Genomic DNA, 27,490 nt, shown 5'->3' with positions numbered 1-27,490 from the left:
AACATGGCTGGTCCTCAGCAAGATTAATCAAATTTAGAAACTAAAACTATAGCTGTGCATTTCATCTCTGCACACAAGTTTTGTATCTTTAATTGTTTGCAGCAGTCCTGGAAAAACCACATGTCCCAGGACTTCCTCCCAGTCAATGCCTGCTCCAGGTGAACTGGTCAACATTTTAAACTGGAAACCAACATAGCCCTTATCCTGACTTGTAGATTTCTGTTTCAAAGGATAATGACAGACCAGGCCACTGGTCTGCATGTAGACTCTGCAATACCACACCATGGGGTGCCAGGCAGAAATGCCCAAACTTCCTCCAGAAGAACCAGTTTCTGAAGCAGACTTGGTCCAGCTGGGTCAGTAGGGACCCCACTTAGCCCTAAAGCTCTTGCATCTGCCCGTGGTGCTACACCAGCACCACCACACTCTCCTGCAGCTGGGCTAACACTACTGCACTCCATCACAAAGGTGCTCAGTCCACCACACTCTCTGTCTTTAACAAAGCACTTTATTACACACAGTAGATGTACTCTAAGATCCTATGCCTCCTTTTCTCCTTTACAAATGAAAGATAGTCAAGGTGTTGTCTTCCAACACCATGGCAATTGCCAGAAGAGGAGAAACTAGAGTATCTAGGGAGCCATCTGGTTAACAGGCCTCCAAGATTTGAAAGTGTATTATAGAGAAAGACATAAAAATCTCACAGCACCAGTATCAGGCAAGCTATGGAAGCTGCAGGTGCCCAGAAGCTCTGGGAAAATGAACTAAAAGGAACTTCAAGTCAGTAACTGGGAAGAGAGGCATCCAAAGCCAGAGGTGCTACATTCAAAGAACGAGCACAGTGCTTTTTATTTCTGTAATCCTGAGCCTTGCCCAAAACAAGTTCCAATCATTAATATATGAAACTGTTTTCTCCCTCTTATCAGTTTTTAGAGAGGAAGAAAATATGTATTTTCCTCTAAACTAGTATACAAATGCAAAGCTGAGGATGCTTTCCCTGGCATTAAGTTGTGGGGTACAAGTTTAGTCAGGTCTTTGTGCTCAAAACAGCAGCAGCTGGGGAATTCAGGAACAATTAAGAAACTGCTTGGGAGTCCCCAGTCAGTGCAGTAAGACTTCCAGTAATTATCATCTAGGGCTCTCAGCACTGTTATCAGCTTCTACTGATGTGATTTGCTTTGTTCAGATATGGCTGCATTCCTGACTCAAAAGAGGTTTCCCCTTGCTTTGAATTTCAAAGATGAGTGTGCCTCAACAGCAGTTCGGCGCTGAATGAGGTATTTGGAGGACAGCAGTAAAGTGACTTCATGCTCTCTAACTACACTGGGAGCAGGGTGAGCTGGAAAGACCTTCTATAGTTACTTTCTCTCATCATTATTCCTAGTGTAGATCAGATACTGCTTCCTTAGTGCTCAGAAGCAAGGTTTTCCAGAGCATGTCAAAGACCCTCTCCTTCAAAAAGTTTAAAAAGCTCTGCTGCATCTAACTAGCACTAAGAAGTCCCTGTTTGAATGGAGATATCTTTAGTAGCAGACAGAATTCTTTGGGCATTAGGCCTGGGTTTCTTACCATTTGTATCTTTGTACCACAGAATGGTGATACTGAGGTTACCTGGCATTGCCAGGACCCCAGCCTATCTTTTCCTTGAATTAGTTGAGAGAGCCACCTTTGCTGGGTGAGGCCAAAGTGTTTGTTTGCTCCTTTTGATGAGTACCCACATATGGTTATGGAAAAGCACTCCATAGTAATACTCACAGGTGAAAGATAATCAGGGCCTGACTGTTCCTGCTCACTCTAGGTTATTTCCTGGGGGAAACCAGATGAGGCCCTGTACACGCTCTTGCCCCATCTTACAGCGTGGCTCCTTGCCTCTCTCCAACTCCTCGGACTGTGCACCCAACCTGTAACTATTAGAGGGCATCTGACAAATATTTTTTTCATGTCTATTATAATTTTAAAAATATATAAAAAAAAATCAAGGGTAACTGTATGCATTTATTATTGAAAAAAAGTTATTAATGAAAAAGTGTGAATACATATACACCTGCACATGAGTGCATGATCTGTATAGAAGAAAAATTGGTGTAAAAGTTCACATACATTTAAGAAAAAAAAAAGCGTCTGCTGTGTTTGTTTATCGGAATTATTTTTTAAAAAAAAACATATAATCGTACATTTTGGAAAGGCAAAGATGTCTTTGACAACCCTGAGGAGAAACCTTAAGAAAAGGTAAGAGAGCGGGATGGTTACACTTTCTTACAGGAGAACTGACTCAGATGAACAGGATGTAGGCAGAATTCATTCTAGTCACAACTGCCCTGAGGCTAAGCCTGGCCAGGATGAAACAACACTGAAATATTATTTAATAAAAGTCAGTAAAACTATAATCTTTCCATTCAGCCATGGGAGGAAAAAAACATGGATGTGCATCTCCCTATCGGACCAGCCATTTCTTTCCCTTTATGCAAATCTCAGCATCTGAAGTGATTCCCAAGCATGTTCCAGGCCATGACTGGCTTCATCTCTCTCTCTCCTTCCACTCTAGACCCATTTCTCCAAAGTCCTTCTCAATAGTGGGAACTGAGTCGCATTTGGACTTCATATCTTCACACAACAAACACTCAAACTACTGTGAGAGCTGCTGTCAACATGCAGACTGCAGTGCCTCTGGCACTCATATGGGAAAGGCCTGAAAAAACTTCTCTTAGAGAGTTACTCCTCATTGTTCTTATCCCTCCCATGTCCTACAGCGAGCCCCTACCCACCCAAGCCCACCGAAGCCTGCTGTACTATGTGTCCCTTGTTTGGCTGGGTCGGTGCGTGCTGAGGAGGCGGTGGGATAAGCCAGCCCCTGCAGGCTGCTCTGCACACTCTGTTCTCAGGGCTGTTTGCTGTGCGGGCCGCAGGCTTCAGGCCTTTGAAGGGTTGAATACCATCTTTTGATTTACTATGGCTGATGGGGTATGGGAAAGCTTTACAACTGAAATACACGGAAGAGTTGAAAAGAAAAATTAAAAAAAAAAAAAAAAAGAAGAAAGAAAAAAAAAATACAACACAGGAAAGACCTCAATAACCACATAAATGATAATTAGTAATTAAATGTAACAGATCAAAGGAGAAGAAAGAGACAGCTTTTTGTAAGTTTTAAATGACTTTTAAGAAAAGCACAATTATATAACTCACCACTCAAAACAGTCTTTGTTTAAACACATCTGTCATGGGTTAGATGCTCAGGGAGATGGTGACACAGATTTGGTCAGCACCGAGCATACTCCGGTCTTCAGGTGGTGCTCATGACTGCTTCTCACCAATAAGGGCATTTTGTCAGGGTCAAGTGATGAAGACTCTGCTCTCATTTGTGACATTTTGGCTATGATCAGTCTCCTTAAAGAGTTAGATGTGACTTCCACTAAACAACAGAAACTGAATGGCTCTGTTAAGGTCATTCCTCTTCAAACTCTCTTTCTTCAACAGCAAGGTAACCTTGTTGTCCTGAAAGCAGGGAAGTCCCAACTGAAGGAAAATTTCTTAGATTTGTAGGGTTTCTTTGGAGAATGGCCCAAAAGAATTACTGTTCAGCGTTCTTACAATCAAAAGCAGATATAGGCAGAGATCGCTATCATCAGAGTGCTGCTTCTGTTTGAGAAGTTACCGTCAAAGCTGAAGTCAATCTATTCTCTCTGCACTCTGCCTGCTGATAGTTCAGCAATTGCCCCTGTGCTAGGTGGACATTCAATGGTGCTTTACACTTTTCTAGTTAACCTAAGGAAAACATATATATTCCAGACAGGAACCATGACATTTTTTTTTTTTATTATTATTATTTTTTAATATGGAACATTTGTTTCTGTACCCTATAGATACAGACTATTTTTTGACATATGAATTAAATGCATCTTATTTTCCTCATTCTCTTATCCCACAAGCAGAGAGGTCATGGTCTGAATTCACATTTAAAGCAAAAAAAAAAAAAAAGGCTAGAAAACAGTTTTTAAAAAGCTGGTCACTTGTTGGTCAACATATTTTTCAGGTGAAAATGAGGAACCTTAAAATCATCACTCTAGCTCATCGGTGGTACACAAAGACCTTGATAAACTTATCATATCTACCTAGAACAGGAGATGAAAACCAAGAGCCATTACTATATGTAAGGGTGAATAGCACTGTTGCTCTCTACAAACAAAGCCACTACATGGTTTGTTCCTAATATCATCATAGCAGGGCTTTGAAGATTAAGTTAGCTCAGAGGAAAAAAAAAAAAAAGAAAAAAAAAAAAAAAAGTGAAAGCTTGTTTGCTCCTGTGGGGTTTGGAATTTTGAAAGCTGACACAAACTTCTGCAAACCATGCACACGTCTTCATATTAAGCACCCTAGACATTAGAAGAGGTTTAACATTTGCAATAATCATGATAGTTCTGTTTCTTTTACTAAAAATCTTAGTTATATTGCTGGATTCACACGAAGCACTAAGTTGCATCAGTGTAAGTGGAAAAAAAAATACCTATTGCATTTATGCTCTCTAAAAAGAAGACTATTTGTCATTCAGTACAACACTTAGAGACTGGCAAGAAAATGGATACAGGAGAATTAATTTTCCCCCAACTTTTTCACTGTCATCATTGTTGGACTTTTTTCTAATAGTCTTTTATTATTTTCTAGGAAAGTGTAACTCTAAGGAGACAGAACACAACCTTCTGGGATGGGGGAACACACTTGTATAACTGTTGCCTTAATTTTAGCAACACCACAATCAAAAGATCTGTTTGCTTGTTTTTACCAGACATAAAAAGCCCTAAAGGCTGAAAGATACACTAATTATGAAATAAAAATAATTAGCAAAATATAACATTTAAGATCAAGTTGCATCAAACACTGGCAAATTCTTAAAAGGTTTGGGATTCATAGGGCTTCTGCTTGCCACCATATCCATTTGCTTAATTTCGGTATTTGGCTTTGACTGTTTTGAGTGATGCTGGATGAATGAGGGATGTAACTGATCAAAAGATGGACCAAGCAGCATGTCTCACACAGAGCTCACCAGTCCCAGACCAAGAAAGGAAACTTAAGAACTTAAAGACTTAAAAACCAACACTGTCCATAACGAAGAACTGACAGCAAATCTCCATGCAGCAATGCAGGAAAGAATTTATCTCCACAAGAGAGTATCATTATGAAGGTCTCAGCAACTATTTTAGAGATCAATCCAATCCAATCAAACCAACAGAAATTAAACATTTATTATTTTTTTTTTTTTAAAAAAAAAAAAAGACACTAATCACAAGCCCAGACTAAGAGTCAAGGGGCAGTGGGTGGTTTTCATACGATACCTAAATTGACCATGAGTTTGACACGGCCTCCGTCCAGCTCCAGGCGCAGAGTATCAGCAGAATCTCGTGAGGTGGTTGCCATCAACAGCCCATAGGCACGCTGTGACATGAAACGGAAGGACACATCTTCTGCTTCTGTATGCATGACCATAGGCATGATGATCTTCATGTACATGCTGCCATCATAGCTCAAGATAGAGGCCTCTGCAAGGAATCAGTAAACAATTTCAAAAAATTAAAGTAAGTTACACTTCTGCACGATCTCCATTTCTCACATCTTCCAGAAAATGTGATCTCCATTAGTCCAGCCTTCTCTACCACTAGCTGGAATGACTAGTTCAAATTACGCCTACAGCTCTTCTCCTAGAGTATCTAGTCTTGTTTTGAAATGCCCAGAGTTTCTATTTCTGATACGCTTGAGAGCTGCTGCTTATTCAGTGAGGAATTTCCTTTAAAGGAAAAGAAAACCTGCAAACAATCATGGTCTGTGACACCACTGTCCCTGAACAACCCCTCTTAAAACCAAACCGTGTACAATAATAGCATCTGGAAAGGTGTTCATGGCCTAAAAAAAGGCTGATTGGACAACAAGCATACAAAGGAAGCAAGACAGGACTAAGTCCTATACTTGTTCCTTTGTTTTTGGTGGTTGAATTTCATTTATCAAATTAATTGGGCTAAGGCGTTAAATGTGAATTGTCATTAATTTAGGACCTAGAAAATTCTACAAAGGATACGATTTATTTTAGAGATCCAGAAAACAACAATCAGAAGTAGCAGAATGAAAATGAACAGACTAAAGTAGGAAAGGAAGAACACGTCTCCAAAGCTGAAGTTAGTTATGCTAATAAGAGCTTCCAGGGGTACACATTATTCAGAAATAATGAAAAGTTGGCTATACAAATCCTTGGAAAAGGACACAGGAAATATTATTTAAAATTGAGTTAATAGATCCACACATAATCATTTTTATCTTTTTCAGAGCTGTGTTGTAATGAAAGGGATACTTCAGCAGACAAACATCTATGAGTATGAAGCAGGTTTCTTAACAGGTTTTTTCCCCACATCAGATTTGTATTGTTTTGTTTTTTTCCCCCCTCCTTACTAACAGTTAATGTTTCTGGAGCTCTGCTGACACAACTGGTGGCACTGCAATGCAAAAGAACAAATCAAAATTCATGTCAAGTTCAAGTATCATTCAAACACAGGAAATGGCAGGAAATGGAGGCACAACAAAAGCCAGGAGTGTGGGGAAAAAAAAAAAAAAAAAAAAAAACAGCAAGGAAATCAATTATATTTTTCTATCTTCTCTGAGGCTGTCAATGAAAATGGAGAGTTCAGCTAAAGAAAGGAGTTCTGGTACTTAACATTCTCTATTTGTTCAGGGGGTTGCAAGCAGGAACTGATATTCTTCTCTAAGGGGGTAGAATTCAAGTCTTGTGATAGAGCTGCAGCAACCAGTATGGCATGGCAATTGCTGTTTCAGCCCATGAATATGCTCTAAAGCACTTTTATCAGCAAAACTTACAAATCTACATAAATATTTTAATGTATTAAACAGAGCATCCCCTCTCTGCAGAGCCAACTCCCACAGAAGGCAGAGACGTAGACTGCTCCACGTAGGACTTCTACCACAAAACCATGTATAAAAAGATAAAAAGCCCAGAAGTAGAAAAAAGCTCCCTAGGCACATGGAAGGATTGCTCTGTAAAGCACTCTTACTTGGGATTCTCACCAGCAACCCCACCACCACCAGATATTTCAGCCCATTTTTTGTATTTTCCAGCAGAGCCCTTTTTGCTGACATGAGTGAAACTTCTAGAGGAAAGTAGCAAACTTAGCAGATCCCATTATTATTTTCCTCTCAAGGCCTAAATGCTAGTGTGGTAATAAATATGCAAAAGAAATGGTAAACAAGGAATATTTATCAAACTGATATAGCAATAAAGATGCGTATCTGGTGATGAAACCTGTGACAGTAACACTGTGGCGGTGTTGGTGCAGCAACCCACCACTACTAGATGGTATGCAGCACCTCTCCAGTCATGGGACATACAAACACATTACCAAAAAAGCTTTTCTGTGAGCACCATTAAAATAAGATGGCCATGAACAGCATCCCGACTCATCAGTTTTCTCAGCTGCACTCGTCCCACACGGTCATGGTCTGCACACACAACGCGCTCCACACGCAACACCCACTCAGCCATACATACTCCTTCTGGGGACCAGCTGTCAGCGCTGCCCCGGGGACTCGCATCTTCACTTGGGCAAGAAACAGAGTAGGAAAGCGAGATCGTTTTTCAAGGTGGGGGAATGGCTTCTTCTTTTCTCAGTGCAATTCTCTTCCCCCTCACGTCTGCAACTCCTTCTTGCCACCCACAGCTGCAAGCTGGAACCAAATGTACTGTATATTATACATACACTCAAAGGCAGGGCGTGTGTACACACAAACCCTCCTTACCCTCCTCTCTCACTGCGGATTGTATTAGAAAATGCAGTCAAGCATGAAATGGCTCTTTTGACGCCTTCAGCTCAGATGTGCCTTGCATGGAACAGTTGCTTGCACTAGCACCTGAATAGCTGTGAGAAGGGGGTTGGAGAATATCAGGACTACGAGTGGGAGTAGCTGACACAAGCGGCCCAGCTCTGCTGCTGCCTTTCCCACAGAGCCACGCATTAGGTACTTTGCAAATAGGAGTTTTTCTGCAGACATTAGAAGACAACACACCAAGAGTGTTAATAAGGATTCTCTTCCCTTCTCAAATAATTAATTTGTGTCCTTCAGCTCCACTGATCCCATGGACAGAAAATTACTGTCCCCAGATAAGAAATGCCAACTATCATTATTATACTTATGTAAGAAGAACTGCAAGACACCCAAAATTCATGAAGATGGCACAAAAATTTAGAAATTTATTTTCTGAATAGGGTTTCAGAATCAAAATCTGATTCCAAGAAGTCAGGAAAATAATCCTGATTCCTAAATTACCCCCAGATTCAAATGCTGTAAATATGGCTTGTATCTGGAATGAGTAACACAGTGAGGAAGCCCCAAAGGGAAAGATAACGTTAGAGGCAAAAGAGATCTCATACTGAGCAAGATCTCTCTTTCCCACCTCCTGAACATCTTGCTTGTTATTCCAAGTAAATGCTGAAGCAAACCAGTAATGAGTTAGTGCACAGCAAAGCCTTTCCTAAGCTCTGCACACAACATGCTGGTTAGGGGATGCAAAGAGGACCCAGTCCTCAGTGTAGTTCCAGTAACCATACAACAGCCATTCTGATTTAAAATTGATTAAAAGAGACAAACCAGACAGAAGAAAACTGGAAACAAACTCCCAGTTGGAAGGGATGATCAAAATTAATCTGAAAATCAAGACAGTGTTTCAGCTGATATCCAGTAATAGCCTCAATCTGGCATTACTTCATAGTGTTTCTCACTGCTCCTTCTCTAGCCAGTCTACTACAAACAGAGCAATGAATCCTTGCAACAGCTCAGCAGATAAAAGGAAATAGCCTGAAGTAGTTGAAACAGTCTCTGCTCAACCACAGGAGAAGGTAAGTTTCTGTCCTTGTATGTGCCCTATGCTGACCTGAGCCTGTCCCAGTTCAGACCACCTTTGCACCTGACATCTTTTAAAAATAAGAAATTTCACTCTCACCTTACAAGTCTTCAGCACCTGAATTATCTGGGAGCATTTTCAGCACATCTTCTTGTAAGCAGAGCTTCCCCTCTAGCTACAAAAATAGCCCTTCAGAGGGGGGTATTGCTTAGTAGCAGTCACAGAAATAAATCCTATCTCCTTGTCCTGACAATCAGTCCCTAAAACTCAAGGATTGCGTGTTACTGCTGAGCAACACATACAGAAAATCTGTTCAGGGTTGAATGTAACCTGGCAACAACTAGGTGACCTCAGTCTCCTGTGCTGGCAACTTCTGCCTGAAAATAGGCATCCATTTGATTGTCCTCAGCCAACTGCAGCAATAGGACTGTAATACTTCGGTACAGCGCCATAAATACAGGCAGCAGCATGATTACTCAAGTTAAAATAAACACACATTCCTTCCAACCCTCCTACTTTTAGGGGCAGCTATTATATTTGGATGTTTCACAGAGACATGCATAGGAGCAATGTGTAGCACATGAGGTTTCACCCATGTTGCTGAGATGTACAGATCTGTACAGACGAAAAGATCCATGCATTTACTGGTGAACCCAAAGCCAGAAGCTTCATTGCCATTAGCTTGGAGATGGGAAGAGGAAGAAACCAGGTGCTGATTCAAAATGGACCTGACATAATGCCAGAGATCTGTGAAAATCAGTATGTTATTAGGAGTGATTAGCTTCCCAATCTTGTGCTCTGAGACCCTGCCAGCTTTAATTTTACACTTAGCATCCAAAGGAGCAATTCACTGCTGCTTCCCCACAAAGCTCTGTATAAACCTCCTGGGGAGGTGGCAACAGGCATATTCTTAGAATACAGAGACAGGAAAATATTCAAGCCCTCTTATGCTCTTTCTCTTGCTTTCTAACCTTTTCTCCGTATTAGTCTCCATTCTTATCCTTTTTCCTTTCTTCTCCGTTTTAGCTTTCCTATAGTCTCTGTCTCTTTCCCATCTCCCAGACTACAATACAGCTTGAAGTTTCCAGAAAGAGGACAGTGAAAGGAGGAAAAAAAGTATCTCTTCTTCATGAAAAGTTCATGATTCTATCAATGACAATAGATCAGGGCATACTATGTACTCACCATACAGTTACATTTGGGAGAGCTGGCCAGCACCAATGGTCCCCACTGAACAGAGCTTTCAGAGAAGAGCAGTACCCATTTGAGAGGCACAAGACAACTAGCAAAGAGCGAGTGCGGAAAAGAGCCGGCATACTAGTTCAAAACTACAGGAAATACAGACCAAACATTTCACCCGATCGCAAAAATTCAGATATCCTTCAAGATATTGACCTTATGAAAAAGTGCCAGAGCTTTGTACCCACAAACCAGAAAAAACTCTCCTGTAGGTATACAGCATACCTCTTCCCATTCCCATGCAAACATGCCAACTTTTCTTTTAGTATACCCACTAGCAGACACATGGCCACAAATAAAAACAGCCTTGATTGTTTGAAAACCAAAAGTATACTTTAAAACAAACAAAACCCACACAAATTTTTAAAAGGCCTAGAAAGAGAAAAAAAATATCTCATTACTGTCCAAGTGGATTCCCCACAGAAGAGTTTCAACAACAGATGTCAGCCTAGCTCTTGGACCAAGGGGATTTGAAGTACATTCTTGAATAACTTGGGGGACACATATCCATCCCTGGCATAATTTGGAATAAGCTTCACCATCTTTTTTTCATATTTATTTTAAGATACAAGTAAAAAATGAGCAAATGAAAACATCCAAGTCTTTTATATACTGTCATCTTTTCTGCTGTACTTCATAACAGATGCATGTTTTGCTTGCTCTTGCTTCTGCTGGCACTGCAGAACCAGGAGCACGAGGAGAGAAGGGTTTTATCTGCATGGCTTACGACGAGTTATGCTTAAGTTGTCCCCAAGACTGGACTTCATCTGTTATCCATACCTTCTGGTAAAAGCTGAGGAACATTTAGACAGTCTGTTTGCACTGGCATACAGAGTGGGGTGTCCGTGAGCAGGCTCGCTGGATGGCTGCACCACCACGCTCCTCAGCGAGCTCCCTGGGGGCTGCCTGAGAGGAAGCTGTGACTTTTGGAAGTCGGTGGGTCATGAAGCAGGACGCAGTTACAGCCACTCATAACCACTCATCTCCAACTGGAGATGACAAAGCTGAAGAAAAAGCTAGCTAAGATGCACTCCTATTTGCCCACAGACTTTTCTTTTAAACCCCAGTGGGTCTCATCTGTATCATCAGATGGAAAGCAAAGACCTCCAGAAGTGTCCCCACATGCCCACAGGAAATAGGGGAAGGTGAAGAGGTACACCAGGGGCCGGATCCAGCTCTCCAAACACTATGTAAAAAACAGGACCAATTTGAGTTACTTTAGTGTTACAGAAACCATTTTAAGTTGTATCTTATGAACTTTAAGGATATTACATAAACAGATTCTCCCACTCAGTCAACAGCATAATAAGCTGCCATCATCCAAAACAACTGCCAACATGCACAAAAAGCCTGGCTTGATCCCTGTGAGGTTTGTTTCCTTAAAAACTGAGTGCCAGAGCATGTTATAAATATGCCACCTTGCTGCACAATAGCTTATGAAGGAAAATGTAGTATTTTGCTTGCCTGTACACAAAGGAAATTTGGGGAGTCAGGATACAATTGTTCAGGCCAAAATCTGCCTATGGCCCAGGAGTCAATGCTCCTACTTTTTGTGGAAAAAAAACATAACCGGATTTTTGAATACTCACAGGCAGTTAGAATCACAGAATCATAGAATATTCCGAGTCGGAAGGGACCCATAAGGATCATCGAGTCCAACTCCTTGCACCGCACAGGTCTACCCAAGTTTAGACCATGTGACTTAGTGTACAGTCCAAATGTTTCTTAAATTCATACAGGCTTGGTGCAGTGACTGCTTCACTGGGGAGCCTGTTCCAGTGCGCAACCACCCTCTCAGTGAAAAATCTCCTCCTGATATCTAGTCTGAACTTCCCCTGCCTCAGCTTCACCCCGTTCCCGCGGGTCCTATCACTGGTGTTTATGGAGAATAGGTCACCCGCCTCTCCACTCCCCCTCGCGAGGAAGTTGTACATCACGATGAGGTCCCCCCTCAGCCTCCTCTTCTCTAGGCTGACTTTGCATGTCAGGGGGCGGCAAGAGCAGGGTTTCTCCCTGGTGGCCGGGAGTGGCAGGGGCATGGTGCACCCACGTGAGGCAGGACAGGCCTAGAGGGTGGCCAGGACCAACCGAGGCAGCATCATGGCAATGATGCAAAAACAGTAACAAGACAAAACAAAAAATCTTTAAATACCCACTTAAAGAGAACCATTACAAATAAGATGGTGTTTTATTTGTCGAGCAAAATGCACTGCAAATAGTACCACTAATCAGCGACTATAGGTTTATTGCACTAGCACGAACAAAGCTGTTCTGCTTTAAACACTTCAGCCTGCCAAGTTATCAATAGCATTAGCTGTTGTGCACTGAAAATTTATGAAGATACAGAAGTCAAAATCTTAGAGACACAACAGAATTTTAAGGAACCTGGGCTGTTTTTGCTGGTGCGTAACTACCTTGCATATCAAAGTATTTTTGCAGCATTAATCCTAATTTTTCTTTGCATCACATTAAGGTGATGGGTTCTTTCCCTACTCCCAATGGATATACATCTGCTCTACAGAAGGACTGAAGGTCAGCACACCATTACCCCAACTCCTTTACTCTGTTCTAGAGTAACTAAATCCCATTCGTTCAACAACCTTTAGGCTTTATTTTCTAAAAGTTGCCTGTTCTGCTTCTCACCTCTGGCTTATCTCTGATTTGTATGCTACCTTCCTAAATTCAAATGCTCCACATGTGAGTAGTGTACATCAGTTAAGACTAAATGAGCACTGAAAGTAGAATAATTACACAAGACACCCTTATCAGAACAATGTGTACAAAACATTTCTAAATGAGCAGCAAACGAGAGAGATAATAGAGCAAGCTTCAAGGCATTCATCACATTTTCAGGGATGCAGGAATACTGGTGGAACAGCAAGAATAATTGTAACATGTAACTGCCACATGTCACTCTCATTTGTCTATAGACAAAAAATGCTAGCAGATGTTTTCATAGGTCAGGTAACATCCAGATTAATATTTTTCATCAAACGTTTATTTTAAAAACATTGCAAAACTTATTGTATAGCATTATTTAAATTATTTCATGGCTTTCAACATACATTTAAGCCTGAAAATAGCCTAGAAATGCTGGTGGGTTCACATAAAATAATTTCCTGAAGAACACCTGAAGTGCCAACCACACCTATGTATTTATCTAGAAAGTTAGAACAGAATAAATACCGATTCTCTTGCACCACTTCCCTTGCAATACCGCCATCTCCTCCCTGTTCCAGTATGTTATATATTTCCTAACTGTTCCCTATGTTGTGTTTTTTTTTCAAACATAAGCAGAAACACCAAATTACTGCAGGAAAAATTATTGCCTATGAATCAACAAAATGGAAGACACAAAAATCTAAGCAAAAAAGGCAAAAGAGGCCAATTAACAGCCTCAGGCAACAAATCTCTATGAAGGTGGAGGGTTCAGCCTAAGTATTCTAATGGCCTTTCTCAGAGAAAAATTTTAGCTTGATTCATAAAGTCAAGACACTGAAATGACTGCAACAGAAGCAATTCTGAATTTATTTCAGAACTACCCAAGAAGTCTTACATGAATACAAGATGATCACCTCACTTTTCTAGTTCAGTACTAAAATGAGTTTAAGTAATACCCAAATCCAGTAAACTGGTGCTGACAATGTTCAGCTCAAAGAGGGCAAAATTTCAAGAAATCAGGTAAATCTGTGAAGCAACCATTATAAATGAAAATCTCATCAGATTTCTGATCATCGACAACAAAAAATTCAATGGAGACATTCTAAATTCCAGAGAAGGTGCATTAAGATCCAGGATTATAAAGCTCCCTGCATTACCAGACCTCACAAAGCTTTGCACTCTGGATTCCCACTTTTGTATAACTTCCATAAAGAACCAACCTTCCAGCTCCTGAGGCTGACTTGTGACTACCCTCCAGAGAAGGATGTATCAGCTTCCATGCACATCAGGCTTGTTATATGCCTCGCCTCCTCCTGTCACCACCACCACACAGAAGAGGATAAGCTAATTAAGGGGGTGGGGCACTGGTCAGATAGGGAGGTTAAAAAAAAATAAAAATTAATCCATAATGAAAGGTAAATGTTATCTGATTATCTGATAAACTTCATGTCTCCCTTCTTCAGGCTGTAACCATAAAAAAGTGGGCTAGGGAGGAGCTGTAACACCACTGAGCAGCATAGTGGAAATATTTGCAGACAGAGGAGACTGTAGCTAGTAAATGTTACTGCTAGCCCTGGGAGGTGAAGAGTGAGGTCGTATTGCTACACTGAAGCTTGGCAGAGACGCGGGGGAACCAAGAAGGAGTACGTGGGCTCTTCAACCTTAGTCCAAATGTCACTCTAACATTTACAGAGCTGTGTGCAACTATTTGGGAAGAAATCTCTGTCAAGAAGGTTAAGAACAGAAGAATTGCTCCTCAAAGCCTAGGAGTGAAATGGGGAAAGCATAGGGAAATCTACTGCTAAAATGATGGCCTGAGAGTTCACATTACACGTGTCAGGGTTTAGAGCTTTTGGAACTAACAGAAGTCACATCATTCTCTATGCCCTCTTTAGTGATAGTGTCAAGCTACATGAAGCACCTGATCTTTGCATTTTCACTAGTATGTTCACCAAGAAAAGGGGATCGTAGTGGACATGAAGTTTGGCTCATCTCAGAGATGCACAGTGTAAGAAAGAGGCAGCAGACACAATTTACAGTGAGGGGAGTTCCAGGAAATTTAAAGGAAAAAGTTACATGATGAGGGTGGTCAAACACTGGGGCAGACTGTGGAAACTCCATGTCTGGAAATTTTCAAAACTGAACTGGAGACCCAAACAACCTATTCAGCTCTTGAGATTTTCCCACTTTAAGCAGGCAGTTGCAATACAGTTCCAGAGATCCCTTTTAACCAGGACTATTCTATGACAAGTGCCAGCATGCACTGATCCCACTGGACATAGCACCGGTAGCAAGTTGCTACTGATCTGAAATGGAAAAGATTTTGCCTTGTGTGTGATCATATTAATGGTAGTGCTGCTTACTGCATGTTGTCATGACTGAAGACACGGGAGATTTGCTCTCCTTACAGGAAATGACTATGTCCTTGAGCAAATCTTTACTTCTACTGAATCATCTCATAACAATTACAGTTAGAAACACACTATGACATGGACTAATGACATCCAGCTCATGCCTTTGGTCCTTTTCGCCCACAAGCTCGTATGCTGTCATCGACCCGGTGCATCGCACACAACCCAACATCTCCCAGTGGCTGCTGAATCTCACGTGAAACTTATAAGGCTTATCTTTTTTTCTATGACAATTCTAATGGTGGATCTCAGCCCTAAAATTTGCTTGTTTCCCCAGATTTCCAGGAGGTGGGGGCTTTGCTATAAAATCCACAGAACTGGGAAAGCAAATAAAAAGGCAGTTATCTCCAGGCTACCATCTTTGGGAAAGGAAATCTATAGTATGAACTAAATTAAACACTGGAAAGAAAACCAGTAAATCATTCTGCTACCGGCTGTTGGTTTAAGGAAGGTGCACATAATGGCCCAGACAACACTCAATTCCCCTTTTCTCATCTGACAAACCCCAAACCCTGAAGTCCTGGAAAGGGTGCTTTAAGAGGATATGGAGCAGAGGGAAAAGATAGGTCTACAAGCAATAAGCTAACCTTGTCCACAAAAAACGTACATTGCAGTGCTTTTGAAAAAGTAAGTTCTTCAACACAGGACGTCTCTGATTTATGAGGAACCAGAAATGAGATTTCAGAGACAGCCATGATGAACATACATAGTCAGAGGGTCAAGGTAGCTACTTATAACTAATGTAAGGCAAACAGCTTCACAGAAAGAGGAACATCACAACACTCAAAAGGACTGGGAAACCAGAGTAGGTAGCTCTGTCAGAGCAGCAGTGCCATGCTGCAGAAAAATGCACGATAACATTTAATTTGGGATTTCATACTACAACTTCGAGTAAAATATAAGACAAACTGAACAGCATTTATAATACTAGGACCTGGGGGAAGGTCCTTTCAGAGCCTTTTCTTCTCCTATCACAGAGCTGCTGCTTTCCCTAAAAAGCACTTGCAAAACCACCAGTCTAGAGGTGGTGCCTGCGGGTAATGCTCGGTCGGTACAGCACAGACAGCGCAGAAATAATGACACTAATTTCCAGGGGTCCCACAGGCTCTGTCCATTCTCATTCCTAATGAAGTCATCAGCAGAAATGCAATAGCCAGGGCTGCTCACCCAGCTAATTACAACCACTGGCCAATTACCTCAACCATGATAAAGAGGAAAACAGAAGCACAAACTAGTAGCTGGCACAGGATGGCAGTCGATATTGCCAAGATCACGAGGGCCAAAGCAAGAGATACACGTTCAAGCATGTAAATTTAACCAGCAGATAAAAGAAATGAAGTCCTACTTCCAAGTATGAAATAAGCACTGCCTTTTGAAAATATGATAGTCCTGAAGACTGAATTCAACTCTAGGACTCTGGTACCTGCAAACAAATGTGTTTAAATAATAAGAATTTTAGATTTTAAAAAAGGAAGATAAAAAGAATTGACATAGGCATGTATGGTGCTTCTGTGCCAACGATAACCTAAATTACCCAGAATGTCCTTGTTTAGACAGGATGAGGCATGTCCATGAGACATCCCTCTCTGACTCCAAACATGACCAAGTGCAGTTTGCTCTTACAAAATCAGTATTTCTTGGTAAGGTCAAAGTTAACAATTCATAATCCAAAAAACCCTGGCTATATTATGCAAATTCATGTATTTATTCAACTGCATACAATCTCAAATGCCCAAGGACGTGGTGCAGGGTCTTCTAAGCGTATAGACTAGCATTCAATGAATGTGTCTACATAGAACAGCAGCCAGCCCAAGCCCTCTGTCCAAACCTCAAAGATTTATATTCATGGAGAAGAGTTTGCCATTAACATTTTTCTCATCTGAGCTCCTAGAGCTTCCAGTGATTGTAAAAGATGAAAAATTCTACTTCTTGGGGAAGCTGTGAAGGTTTAGTCAGTGTCTGCAAGTTCTTTGAGATCCTGCAGTCAAAAGAACTTTCAATGTGTAAATTACAACAGTAGCTGTGACCCTAAAACTGTCATCTTCACCACTGTGCTGCCCATTTTATTCACTTCTAAGTTCAGAGCAGCTGTCAGGACACGATAAAGAGCGTCATGCTCCACATGCACCAGCCTGACACCACAGTTAAGTAAAGCTGAATCTTCTTTAGCTGTTACTATCAGTACACTGAGATAGTTCCTGAGGCCTGATGCTATTCTGGCTCAAACCAAGACCAAATGTAGAAATCACCAGGTATGGTGACTGAAATGGAGTCAAACTAGGGAATCATACAGTACAGTTGTTCCCACAGATTCTCAAATCACCATTTACAGTATCTTTGACTTCTGTTGAAATGCTTGGATCTCTCCTGCTCCTCCCTGAAATAGCAAACCAGTCAAAAATCCCCTCCGTATCAAGACATTTGACAAGCTTCGGGAATGTGCCCACATCATGCATTCTTGTCTTTTACTCAGAGTTTTCTATAGTTTAAGAGAGTTTTGATGCTGAAGTACCCATTGTTTATCTTGTCTAATGCACTTCTGTGCACTGTAATACAGTCCAAAGGGACATTTACTCTCCAGATTGCTAGCAGCTAACCAGATGTGATGTATCTTGTTACAATATTCCTGACCCATTACATCAAATTATGCCAGATTAAGTGCAGCCCATCAGGGAAAAGGGTTGCCACAGACCTGTAATTTGACTCAATACCAAAAATTTGGCATCTGCACCTCCTGCATGATACTGCTTCATTTACCACGGTGTTCTAAGGTTCTCTAGGTTCTTGAACAACTTCTTTACATGCTAAACCTAACAGTCACACAAACTATTAGCAAGAATCATAGAATCATAAAAGTTGGAAAAGACCCCCAAGATCATCTGGTCCAACCATCTCCCTACCACCAGTATCACCCACTAAACCATGTCCCTAAGCACCAGGTCCAACCTTCCTTGAACAACCCCAGGGACAGTGACTCCACCACTTCCCTGGGCAACTCATTCCAATGCCTGACTAAAGAAAGAACTAGTTCTCCCACCCCACCTGCATTAGCTCTCTCACTGTTCAGAAGAGCAGTAGTAGTGACAATGTAGTCAATACCCTCATCCTAAGGGAGGTGCAGTGAATTCACACAGTTGCTTCTAAAGACCAGAGTTCAAAAATACCTTAGACGAGTGGTGGAGGAATAAAGCTACTGATCGTGACATGTTTGCTAATTTCAGTGGCAGATGGGAAGTTCAATCTATAAGAATAGATCCTTGATCCTAATAAATAAAAAAAAAAAAGTTTGTGTGTGTTTTTTTTTTAATTATTATTATTAATGAAAAAAAAGGGTAATAGCCATAGACAGCCACTGTGTAGGATGGAAAGAACAGTTTGTCTTCACCTAAAATGTCTCCTAAACTCTTATGTGCAGGAGATAGAGAACTAGGAGAGTAAATTGCAAAAACCCTCCCATTTAGCTGAGTGGAATCACAGGGAAAGTCAGGACAGCTAATCACTATCTATTTACTGGAAATTACCCACAAAGGTAATTAGATGCACCGTTCTCTTATAGCAATTAGCTGTTGTTGATATGAAGTAGTTACCTAGTAAGAGTAAACTCTGTAACAAGGTAGAAAGGAATGAATCAGAACAAGGAGAACACTGAAAGATGGAAGCCAAGGTAAGCTTGGGGGATGGACAGACACTCGTGTGTGTCTGGAGGACTGGAGAACTGAAATGCTTTTGCTTGTATTACTTGGCCAAACCTCTAAAGAGGGATCAGAGAAAGTGAGATTATAAGAACAGAGCCCAACACAATTTAACAAAGCATGACAAAAGCAGATGAGAGCATGGCTATCAGATTAACCTTGCATAAAGGCTGTGGCAAATCCATCATGATGTTTTTCCAGGGTCTGAGATAGCCTGACTACAACTGGCCCTACCAGCAAATTGTGTTTACTTCAGAATTGAAAATTTTCTCTTCCTCATTATACAAGGCTGAAAAAGGGGGGGAGAGAAATTCTGACATTTTCTACTGTCTTCTGGCTTTGCTGTTCTTTGTATAGGCCCAAATAACAGCTGTGGGCTTCCTGTACCACTCTGTCTGTCCTCACCACGGAGTTTTCTCTGCCTGGTGTCTCTTGTGTCGGGTTTTGTGACTCTTTTGAAGTGTGGGTAGGTGTGAGAGTCACCTAAGTGAGACAGCTCGGGTCTGTCTGTTTGTCTGAGCAATCCCTGGCCACTGCTCCCCACAGCTGAAGGCTGTCTCTCCAGAGCTACAGCCCAGCTTTCTCATTCCTTCCCTAGGGGTGCAGAAACAGTAGGGGCGTAGACCTCAGAAAGCCCAAAAGAAGGGTTTAGATATCACTAGAGCAGCTAGCTGTTGAAGAAGTGAAAGCAGTAAAATAAAGCTGCTTGCTGCAAGATCACTTTTTGCCTTTGGATGTTGTAATTATTTTTTTTGTTCAGCTTTCATTGGTAATGTTTAATGTTTTTATCACTATAGAGAAATAATGTGGCTCTGGAGAGACAGCCTTCAGCTGTGGGGAGCAGTGGCCAGCGATTGCTCAGACAAACAGACAGACCCGACCTGTCTCACTTAGGTGACTCTCACACCTACCCACACTTCAAAGGAGTCACAAAACCCGACACAAGAGACACCAGGCAGAGAAAGCTCCATGGTGAGGACAGACAGAGTGGTGCAGGAAGCCCACAGCTGTTATTTGGGCCTATACAAAGAACAGCAAAACTGGCCAGCTACTTGCACGAGATAAAAAACCAGTACGTCAGAAAATTCCTTTCTGTTAAACAGAAATCAAATCTCATAATATTTTTCAAATCTCTTCTTCCAATTTCCAACCAACTCTAGAAAACAACAGAATAGGATTTGCACAGTGCTGCCAAACACGCAGTATCATTACTCTGGATGGGAGTTAAGGGGATGACTGTGCCATAACAGCAATTTTATCATGTAAGAACAATATTCTGCATGATATTAAAGCAACAAGAGCTGCATCTAGTCACATTACACCCTTCCTCCTGGGAGACACATGGCTACACCTGCAGCCACTTGCCCTTCCAGAACATATCACTTGCTCTGAGCACTACATAAACACTCCTCTGGTGTCATCTGGACTAAATCCACCTTCATACAGGGCGGAAAACAAGAGATAACTATGCCAAAATTAAGAGGAGCAAAGCTCTCAATTTTTTCACATGGAAAGTCAAGCTCTGAGCAACTAGGAATGTGACGGCTGTGGGGTTTGATCAACAGTACCAGTAACCAGGCAGAGTGAGATCTTTGCTGTGCACCAGCAGGTGCCATTCTACTATGAAAATCCTACAAAATACAAACCTTTTCCATGGCATCTCAGTCATGTGGCTTAGCTGTGGCTTGGAGATACTTTGAGGCATAGAACAGCCTTTGAGTCTTGTTCAGTCCTTAGCATGTTGGATGCGATGGGAGCATCCTTAAACCAATGCTGAGGAAAAAGCAGTCTCTCACTTCTAAGCCCTAAGTTCACAAAAAGAACTGCATGTAATATTCATTGACAGTTCAACTTGAGAAAGTTTAAAGGATCAGACTAAACATTCCCAGGACACAGTAACATTTTTTATTTTGAAGCATTGGGATTGCAGCCATTGCTTTTGACCTCTTTGCCTAGCTTGAAAACGAGGTCTTTATGATATGCTCTTTGAAATAGCACCTCAGAGCTGGATTTGTTTCAAAGTCTAGCTACCCTCAGCTCTAGCAGAAGACTTCAAAAATAAATTTGTTTGCAGATTCTACTCCTACACTTTAGTCCCAGCTACAGAGGAAGCCCAGACATTTAGTAAGATTGCAGTAAGGAGAGGGGACAACTTAGTCCAACCAAGAAAGGAGAACTACTAACTGATTTCCCTCTGTCAGGAACTTGGGAGTGTGCATATTTTCTCAACAGAAATTATAAAAAGGCAGAGGTAAGGATTCAAATATTGAAGAAAGTCCCCATTATGTCGTGTAACTGATGGATTCACACAGTTCTAAGCTTCCGCAGCATCACAGGTCATTCCTTTAATTACTAAATTACATTATTTAAGATGAAATATTGATTTCCGTATTTCTTGGGTTCTATGAAAGCAAAAAGCTACACTATATCACCCTGCATTATGCTACTGAATTTCACAGAAGCGTCTATGGTGTGGAAACCAGAGGGAGTTAAAATTTCCTCAAGTTTGGAAGGAAGAGACAATTCCTCAGCGAAGTTTAGCACACTGAGAAAATACAAGAGTACATGCAACTGCCACCTAATGGTGAAACTGTAACTCTGAACCAGGATTAGTAGTCAGCACAAAAAGACACAAATGCTGCTTTGACCTATGTCTTGAATATGGATCGACAATTTCCTTCTTCAGCAACATTTCATTATATGCTGCTTCCTACAGCACTGGCTACTGGTGAAGCAGACGTGTATGTTTTAAGTGACAAAACGTATCTTCATCAGGTATGTGATTATTTTCTCAAACTGCCAGACTTGAGTCTCAGTTTTATGCCACAGATAAGAGACTGCACAATGAAGAATATAATAAAGCCAAAGTTCAGTGCTGGATTTTTGAGGACAGATAATGTCTTAATTTCTAATGAAAGCTATTAGCACCAGAAGAGTGCAGAAACAATACTGAGCTAAACCAGCTAAATTACCCCACTGATACAGATACTGATTTTCTGGACATTTCATTCATGCCACAACCAAAGCACTTCCCTTTCAGCCCCTTACCATTTGCCTCAGGATGTGGTAGTAAAGTTCCCCCATCACTCTCCTCAGTGACTCATCTATGGGCATGATTTATAGCCTTGTTATGCACTAGAACTTTAGTCCAAATGGGTCAGTATTCCCCTCTCTCCATTTTCCTGAAGCAATATTTAATAGGACCTCTTTGCTGTGTTTACATAGAATCACAGAATTACAGAATAGTCTAGGTTGGAAGAGACCTCCAAGATCACCAAGTCCAACCTCCTACCTAACACTAACAAACATTGAGCCCCTAATAATGCTGGATGCTGGCTTAATAGCTAAGCACACACAGATCAAGACTTGTAAGACCTATTCAACAAGTCACATTATGATTTTCCTTTATTTGGCCTGAAAGTAGGAAAGAATATAATTTATCCCTCTTTAAAGAGCTATTTTCAGGTACTTACTTTAAAAATCATTATAAAAATAAAAGCAATATATTGTATATTTGATATACAAAATAATATTCTATATGCAAATTAGAAATCAAAACATGGGCAAATCAGGCAGATACACATTTGGAATCCACTTCTGACAGACTGTCAGAGCCTCGCTGTACTATCACCAAACACAGCTCAATTTACTTACTCGCCTTTTAAATGTGAACGTAAGGGCCAGTGAAGGCTGTCAGTGACGTGATGGAAGAGAAGCACCTAGGATACATACAGAAAAGAATGCTTCCTTCGTACAATTCTCTTCCCAACTTGCTATCATCTTAAACTAACAGAGTCATTCAAGAGTTGAAAAACTCACAGCTTAACGCATGATCCATCAGTCCCTATATATCTAGAGAAAATGGGTGTTAAGCTCTCCAGCCGCAGGAGCAGACACGCAGCTTCCTGTGCACAAGAGCCACTTCACTCTTTTTTCAGTGTGAAGGGATTCTCAGGCTCCCACCCCAGGCTCACCCATGTCAGGAGAGCACACGGTACTGCGGAATTGGCAGGGTGCAGCACGCCTGCTGCGGGCTTCCCCCTCAGCATCTGTGGAGGGGCTGCAGGGCGGAGAGGGCTCTGCACGGGGTGGAAAGGCTGCGTGTATGTAGGTGCCTTCGGGAAACAACACGCTCCAGTATATATTTCACGTCCATTTGAAATTAAGGAGATGGTAAAGTTTTCCCCCCTGGGGGGACCGCAGGACTTCAGCAAGCCGAACAGAGCGATGGGGAAGGAGGCCGCGGGCCCGGGCTGCAGCCCTTGCTGGGACACTGAGGGCGGCAGCGCTGCCTGAGGCCGTCGGAGGGTGAACGAGGCTGCATGACTCCTCGCTTCTGCCAGCAGTGCTGGGAAGCACTCGCTGCGAGTCTTCCAAGGGACTTAGGACAGCAGCAGTCTCTCCTCATGGGGTGAGGAAGGCAGAGACACGGAGCACATCCCAGTGGTCCTCCTGCACAGCCTCTCTGCCCTCAGTGCCACTCGCCAGGCAAGGACCCAAGTTCCTACCTGCACCAGTGTGGGATGAGCAGATACTGATTCAAGAGAAGCTTTTCCTCATTTGCACCTGGAAAAGCTAAAGATGGCACCGCAGAGAACATCCTGCTTTCTAAAATAAGCAGCTGAAATACTCTTTGACAAACCAGGGAAAAGGGTAGGAGTCCTTATGGGATGGGCATCTTGCCCACAATTCTCTTTATATGAAATCTCCAGCACTATTTGAAAGCATTTAGGCGCCCTCGAGAATGCTTTTTGAACCAGCTTTCTTTCACAGCAGAAACTGAGACAGAAATAGGAGCCAAGCTCCTCCAGTGTCACACTGCAAAACCCTGGTAGTGCAGCAGCACAACCCGTTGCTCTGAACTACTGTTCCACCAGCGCCGTGCCGCTCTTCCACACCTTTTAGGATGCTCCAAAAGCTACCTGCCCCTCCTTGTTCCAGGCTTCATCAGACAGGCCCTGAAAAATTGTCAGAATATCAAGCTGAAGTCAAAATAATGAGGAGGTCGATAGTTCCCTTGGAAACTAGAAAATAATTCAAAACCCTAAAAAAAATCTAAATCTGTAAGGGAAAAAGGACAGCTCTTGACATCACTTGAAACATAGATGGTAAGACTCTATAGATGCAACACCTGTTTCTCTTTCAAATTCTGCAGATAAAGAGAGAATCAAAAGGGGAGGAATTGAGGCACAAGACAGTTCTTTAAGATTTCAATTAGCCTTTTATTTGGACTAGGACTTATTTACTGCAGAGTTAAGCATCTTTCATAGTTACAGATTCTCTATTTATATCTGCTAACTGTGCAAATTTCCCGGTTCCCTGATTCCAGACCAGCTGCTGGGCACAGCTGTGCTCCAACACACGCACCAAAACCAGCAGGGATTGCTGCAGGACTGTCATAACTCCCTGATTCCACCCGCATCTGGAAGAGGAAATCATAGCGCTTTTCTCACTTAGTCCTGACACAGCTCAACAGAAAAACATCAATCATACGTATATATAAATATATATATGTGAAATACATATACATATATAAAAAAGACCAGTCTGAGAAGGTCCCAAGATTTAACACCTTTTAAAACATGGCACTAGCACATCCACCACGAGGTACAAGCTTGCCAACACAAAGGATACAGGATATAGGTGCACAGTCACTTGCAAAACCCTTGGACAGAGCAGAGGACATCCTGTGAGCAATTAGATGTGAGGACAGATCAAGGCACAGAATTGCAAGCAGTTTACTATCTGGCACCAAAGTAACTTTCAGTTTATTGGCAAGAAGGGGATGTAAAAATAGAGCAACTACCAAAGTGCCTCAGCACACTGCAGCTGTAAATCTTGAAGTAGGTTTCAGAGTGTAAATTTCATATTCGTGTGGGCATCAAGTTCAAGGCTGCAGTGAGAGCAAAGTTGTATCTGGGAAAGAGGACTCGGGCACAGCCACTACCTGACACGCACTGCCTAGACCTATCCTTGTCCCTCAGCCACTGGCAGTGCACTGGCTGTTGTGAGCATCATTCTCACCTTTAATGAACTTTTCACTCTGTAGACATGTCACTTATTTTAAGGGGATTTTACTCCAAGATATTGTCCCCTAAACTCTACACAGGTCAGCTCTGAGCTTTGTCAGGATTTCTTGCTTTTATGCATCAGAACCCAAACATTTTAAGATCAAACAATGTACATGACAGAGAAGGACTGTAATGCAAGTGAACTAAATGGCAGACTACTGTGCTTAGTGCTGCCCAAACTCATCTCCCCCTTCCACCCCTCCCCTTTTTTTTTTTTTTTTTCTGATGAGCAATCTCTGGGAGGGCAGCTGAGCAGTCAGAAAAGCCTCCATCCTCTGCCTGCCACACAGGTGTGCAGCGGTGAGCAGCACCAACCTCCCCTGCTCCTGCTCAGACACTGCCCACCCTTCCATCAGGCTCCCCTGTACCAACCCTTTACTGACAGACCCTGGGTACGCTACACTTCCCATGTTTCCCTTCCTCATACGACTCTGCGTATACCTCTTCTAATTAGGATTTGAGTTTTTTCTGGCAACAGCTGCTTCTTACTCTGTATTTGGAAAGAAAAAACATTCCTTAATAGCTTCCTTTTCTCCTCTGACAGCGTAACATGTCACATACTGTTTCCAATTTGCCCAAGCATAGAATTTGTTCCACAACTCTTTAATATGATCTAGTGAAGAAACTGAGGTAATCAAAAGTGTTTTTTTTTATTATTTTTACATAATAAATTATTCTACCCTTCCTAATTCAGAATGAGTTATTATAATAAGTAATTACATTAAGAATCAGACAAACTAGACTTTGGGAATCAGTGTCTTGCATATTTTATACATTTATTTGCTTTCTCACTAATTGGGAAAACATATCAAGTTATTAGCAGTATTTAGAAATAAAAAGATCTTTTGAAGTCGGAAGACGTTTCCAAGTTTTCCTTATTCAGAGGAATACATTTCAAAGATCCATCCAAGCTAGAAACAGAAGAGCTAAATAGATCATTCAGCTCTCTTCCCTTCCTTCCATCCTACAAAGCACATGACATTCAGGAATATAGCAACCTGGCCATACTGTGATCTTGTAGCCACTTTAATTTCCAGTGTTTAATTGATGTGATTTCCATCCTTTCCCTGGGGTTTCTGTTATAGCAAAGTAAAACAAACAAAATGTCTAAAGCTTATTAAGAGGGTGTTTACTATGATACTCATCACTTTCCTTTTTTAATTTAAGCCAGTATTCCACAGTTCCTCTGAACTTTCTTAAATAAGTCCCTTACTCGACGAAGACAGTCCTCCCATCAATGTGGATTAAATCACACTCCCCTCAGGTTATCCTTTAACCCAGTAATACACACTGAACTCTTCTAATCTTTCTCTGTAACTCCTCCCTTCGGTCTCCTGACTGTATTTCAACTTTTTTTTTTTTTTTTTTTTTTTCATGTTTCCTTCACACTATTGGATTTTAGTCTAAGCTACTTGACAGGAGACTCCTTACCCTTTTTTTTCTTTAATAGGATGTAGGTACAGAAGCTTGTTAGGGGAATATACTTTTTATACTCACATTTCTTGAAGATATATTTCCACCAACAAAACTACGAACAATTCTCACAAGCATGCCTGTAAGCTAAGTGTCCGACAGCACTTCATTAGTACAGAATTTAACTGGTGAGCAGTTGATATTCAGGGATTATTATCCTGACAAAGGTCAATGGGTAAAAGTATTTAAGGCTCCCTTCTTCTGTGCTCTGTAAATATCGTATCACTATCGAGTTAAATATATTCAGCCAATCATTGACACACCATACAAAATCTCATCATTTGTTTAGTGCTTCATAAAGGGCAATGAATAATTTTACCTTTTCAATGCCAAAGCGACTAGAAAGTTTTTCCCCTTGAGTGGCTCAAGTGCTACGACATTTGATCTACAAAAGGTTGTTTGTATACTCCAAAAAAAATCCCAGAATTGTGCCTGAAAAACTACACAAGGATTGCATTAGCATTGAAGGTATAGAAAAGTAGTACAAGATCGAAAGCCACTGCTGTTTTAAAAGAAAATCTCTGTGACCTTTAAGGATTTTTAATAAATGCTGGTGGTCTGGGCAATATTGTCCCTTTGAGATATAAACTCAAATTATTAATACACAAAACCAAAAACTGCATACACATCTGTGCTGATGAGAAAAGTAAAATACTATGCATCATCTAGCAATCATAAGAAAATGAGTTAGATAACACAAAAATAAGTATCTATCACTAGGTCAGATTTTCTACCTGTTCTCATGCCAAGAGATGCATTAAGCTCAAGAAAAACTATGAAACCGAAATTCAAAGATTAACTAAAATCAGCATTTTGCTGGTGTTCAGCTTTTCCCATCCTAGTATCTGAAGCACTTAATGACTGATGATTTTTTCCCCTTGCAACCCTTCTATGACTTATGAAAGTCTCAAATATCTGCTTTTTGCAGCTGTGGAAGAAAAAACACAGAAAAACGTAACTCGTCTGATGGTGCTGGTAAGCCAGAAAGAGAACCAGAAGGCGTGTCTATACTGGGCATCTTTGTGAAGCTCTGAACTAGTTATATCCCAT

General features: G+C 41.4%; 1 protein-coding gene across 30 annotated transcripts in view; it reads right to left on the bottom strand.

The window, feature by feature from the left end:
- NRXN3 (neurexin 3) overlaps positions 1-27,490 on the bottom strand; it is a 979,693-nt gene that overhangs the window by 641,854 nt on the left and 310,349 nt on the right. For all 30 annotated transcript variants that reach the window (XR_004751424.1, XM_035328415.1, XM_035328417.1 and 27 more), the window contains one exon: positions 5,328-5,531. Coding sequence is in view for 29 of the 30 variants with exons in the window: in XM_035328415.1 (XP_035184306.1) it covers positions 5,328-5,531 (204 nt within the window). In the remaining variant the exon portion in view is untranslated. The remainder of the gene's footprint in view (positions 1-5,327; positions 5,532-27,490) is intronic.

This window comes from Oxyura jamaicensis, chromosome 5, assembly GCF_011077185.1.
Source record: "Oxyura jamaicensis isolate SHBP4307 breed ruddy duck chromosome 5, BPBGC_Ojam_1.0, whole genome shotgun sequence".
NCBI classification, from domain to species: domain Eukaryota; kingdom Metazoa; phylum Chordata; class Aves; order Anseriformes; family Anatidae; genus Oxyura; species Oxyura jamaicensis.
Note: the sequence above shows the minus strand (reverse complement) of the source record. Positions and strands in the feature narration are given on the sequence as shown.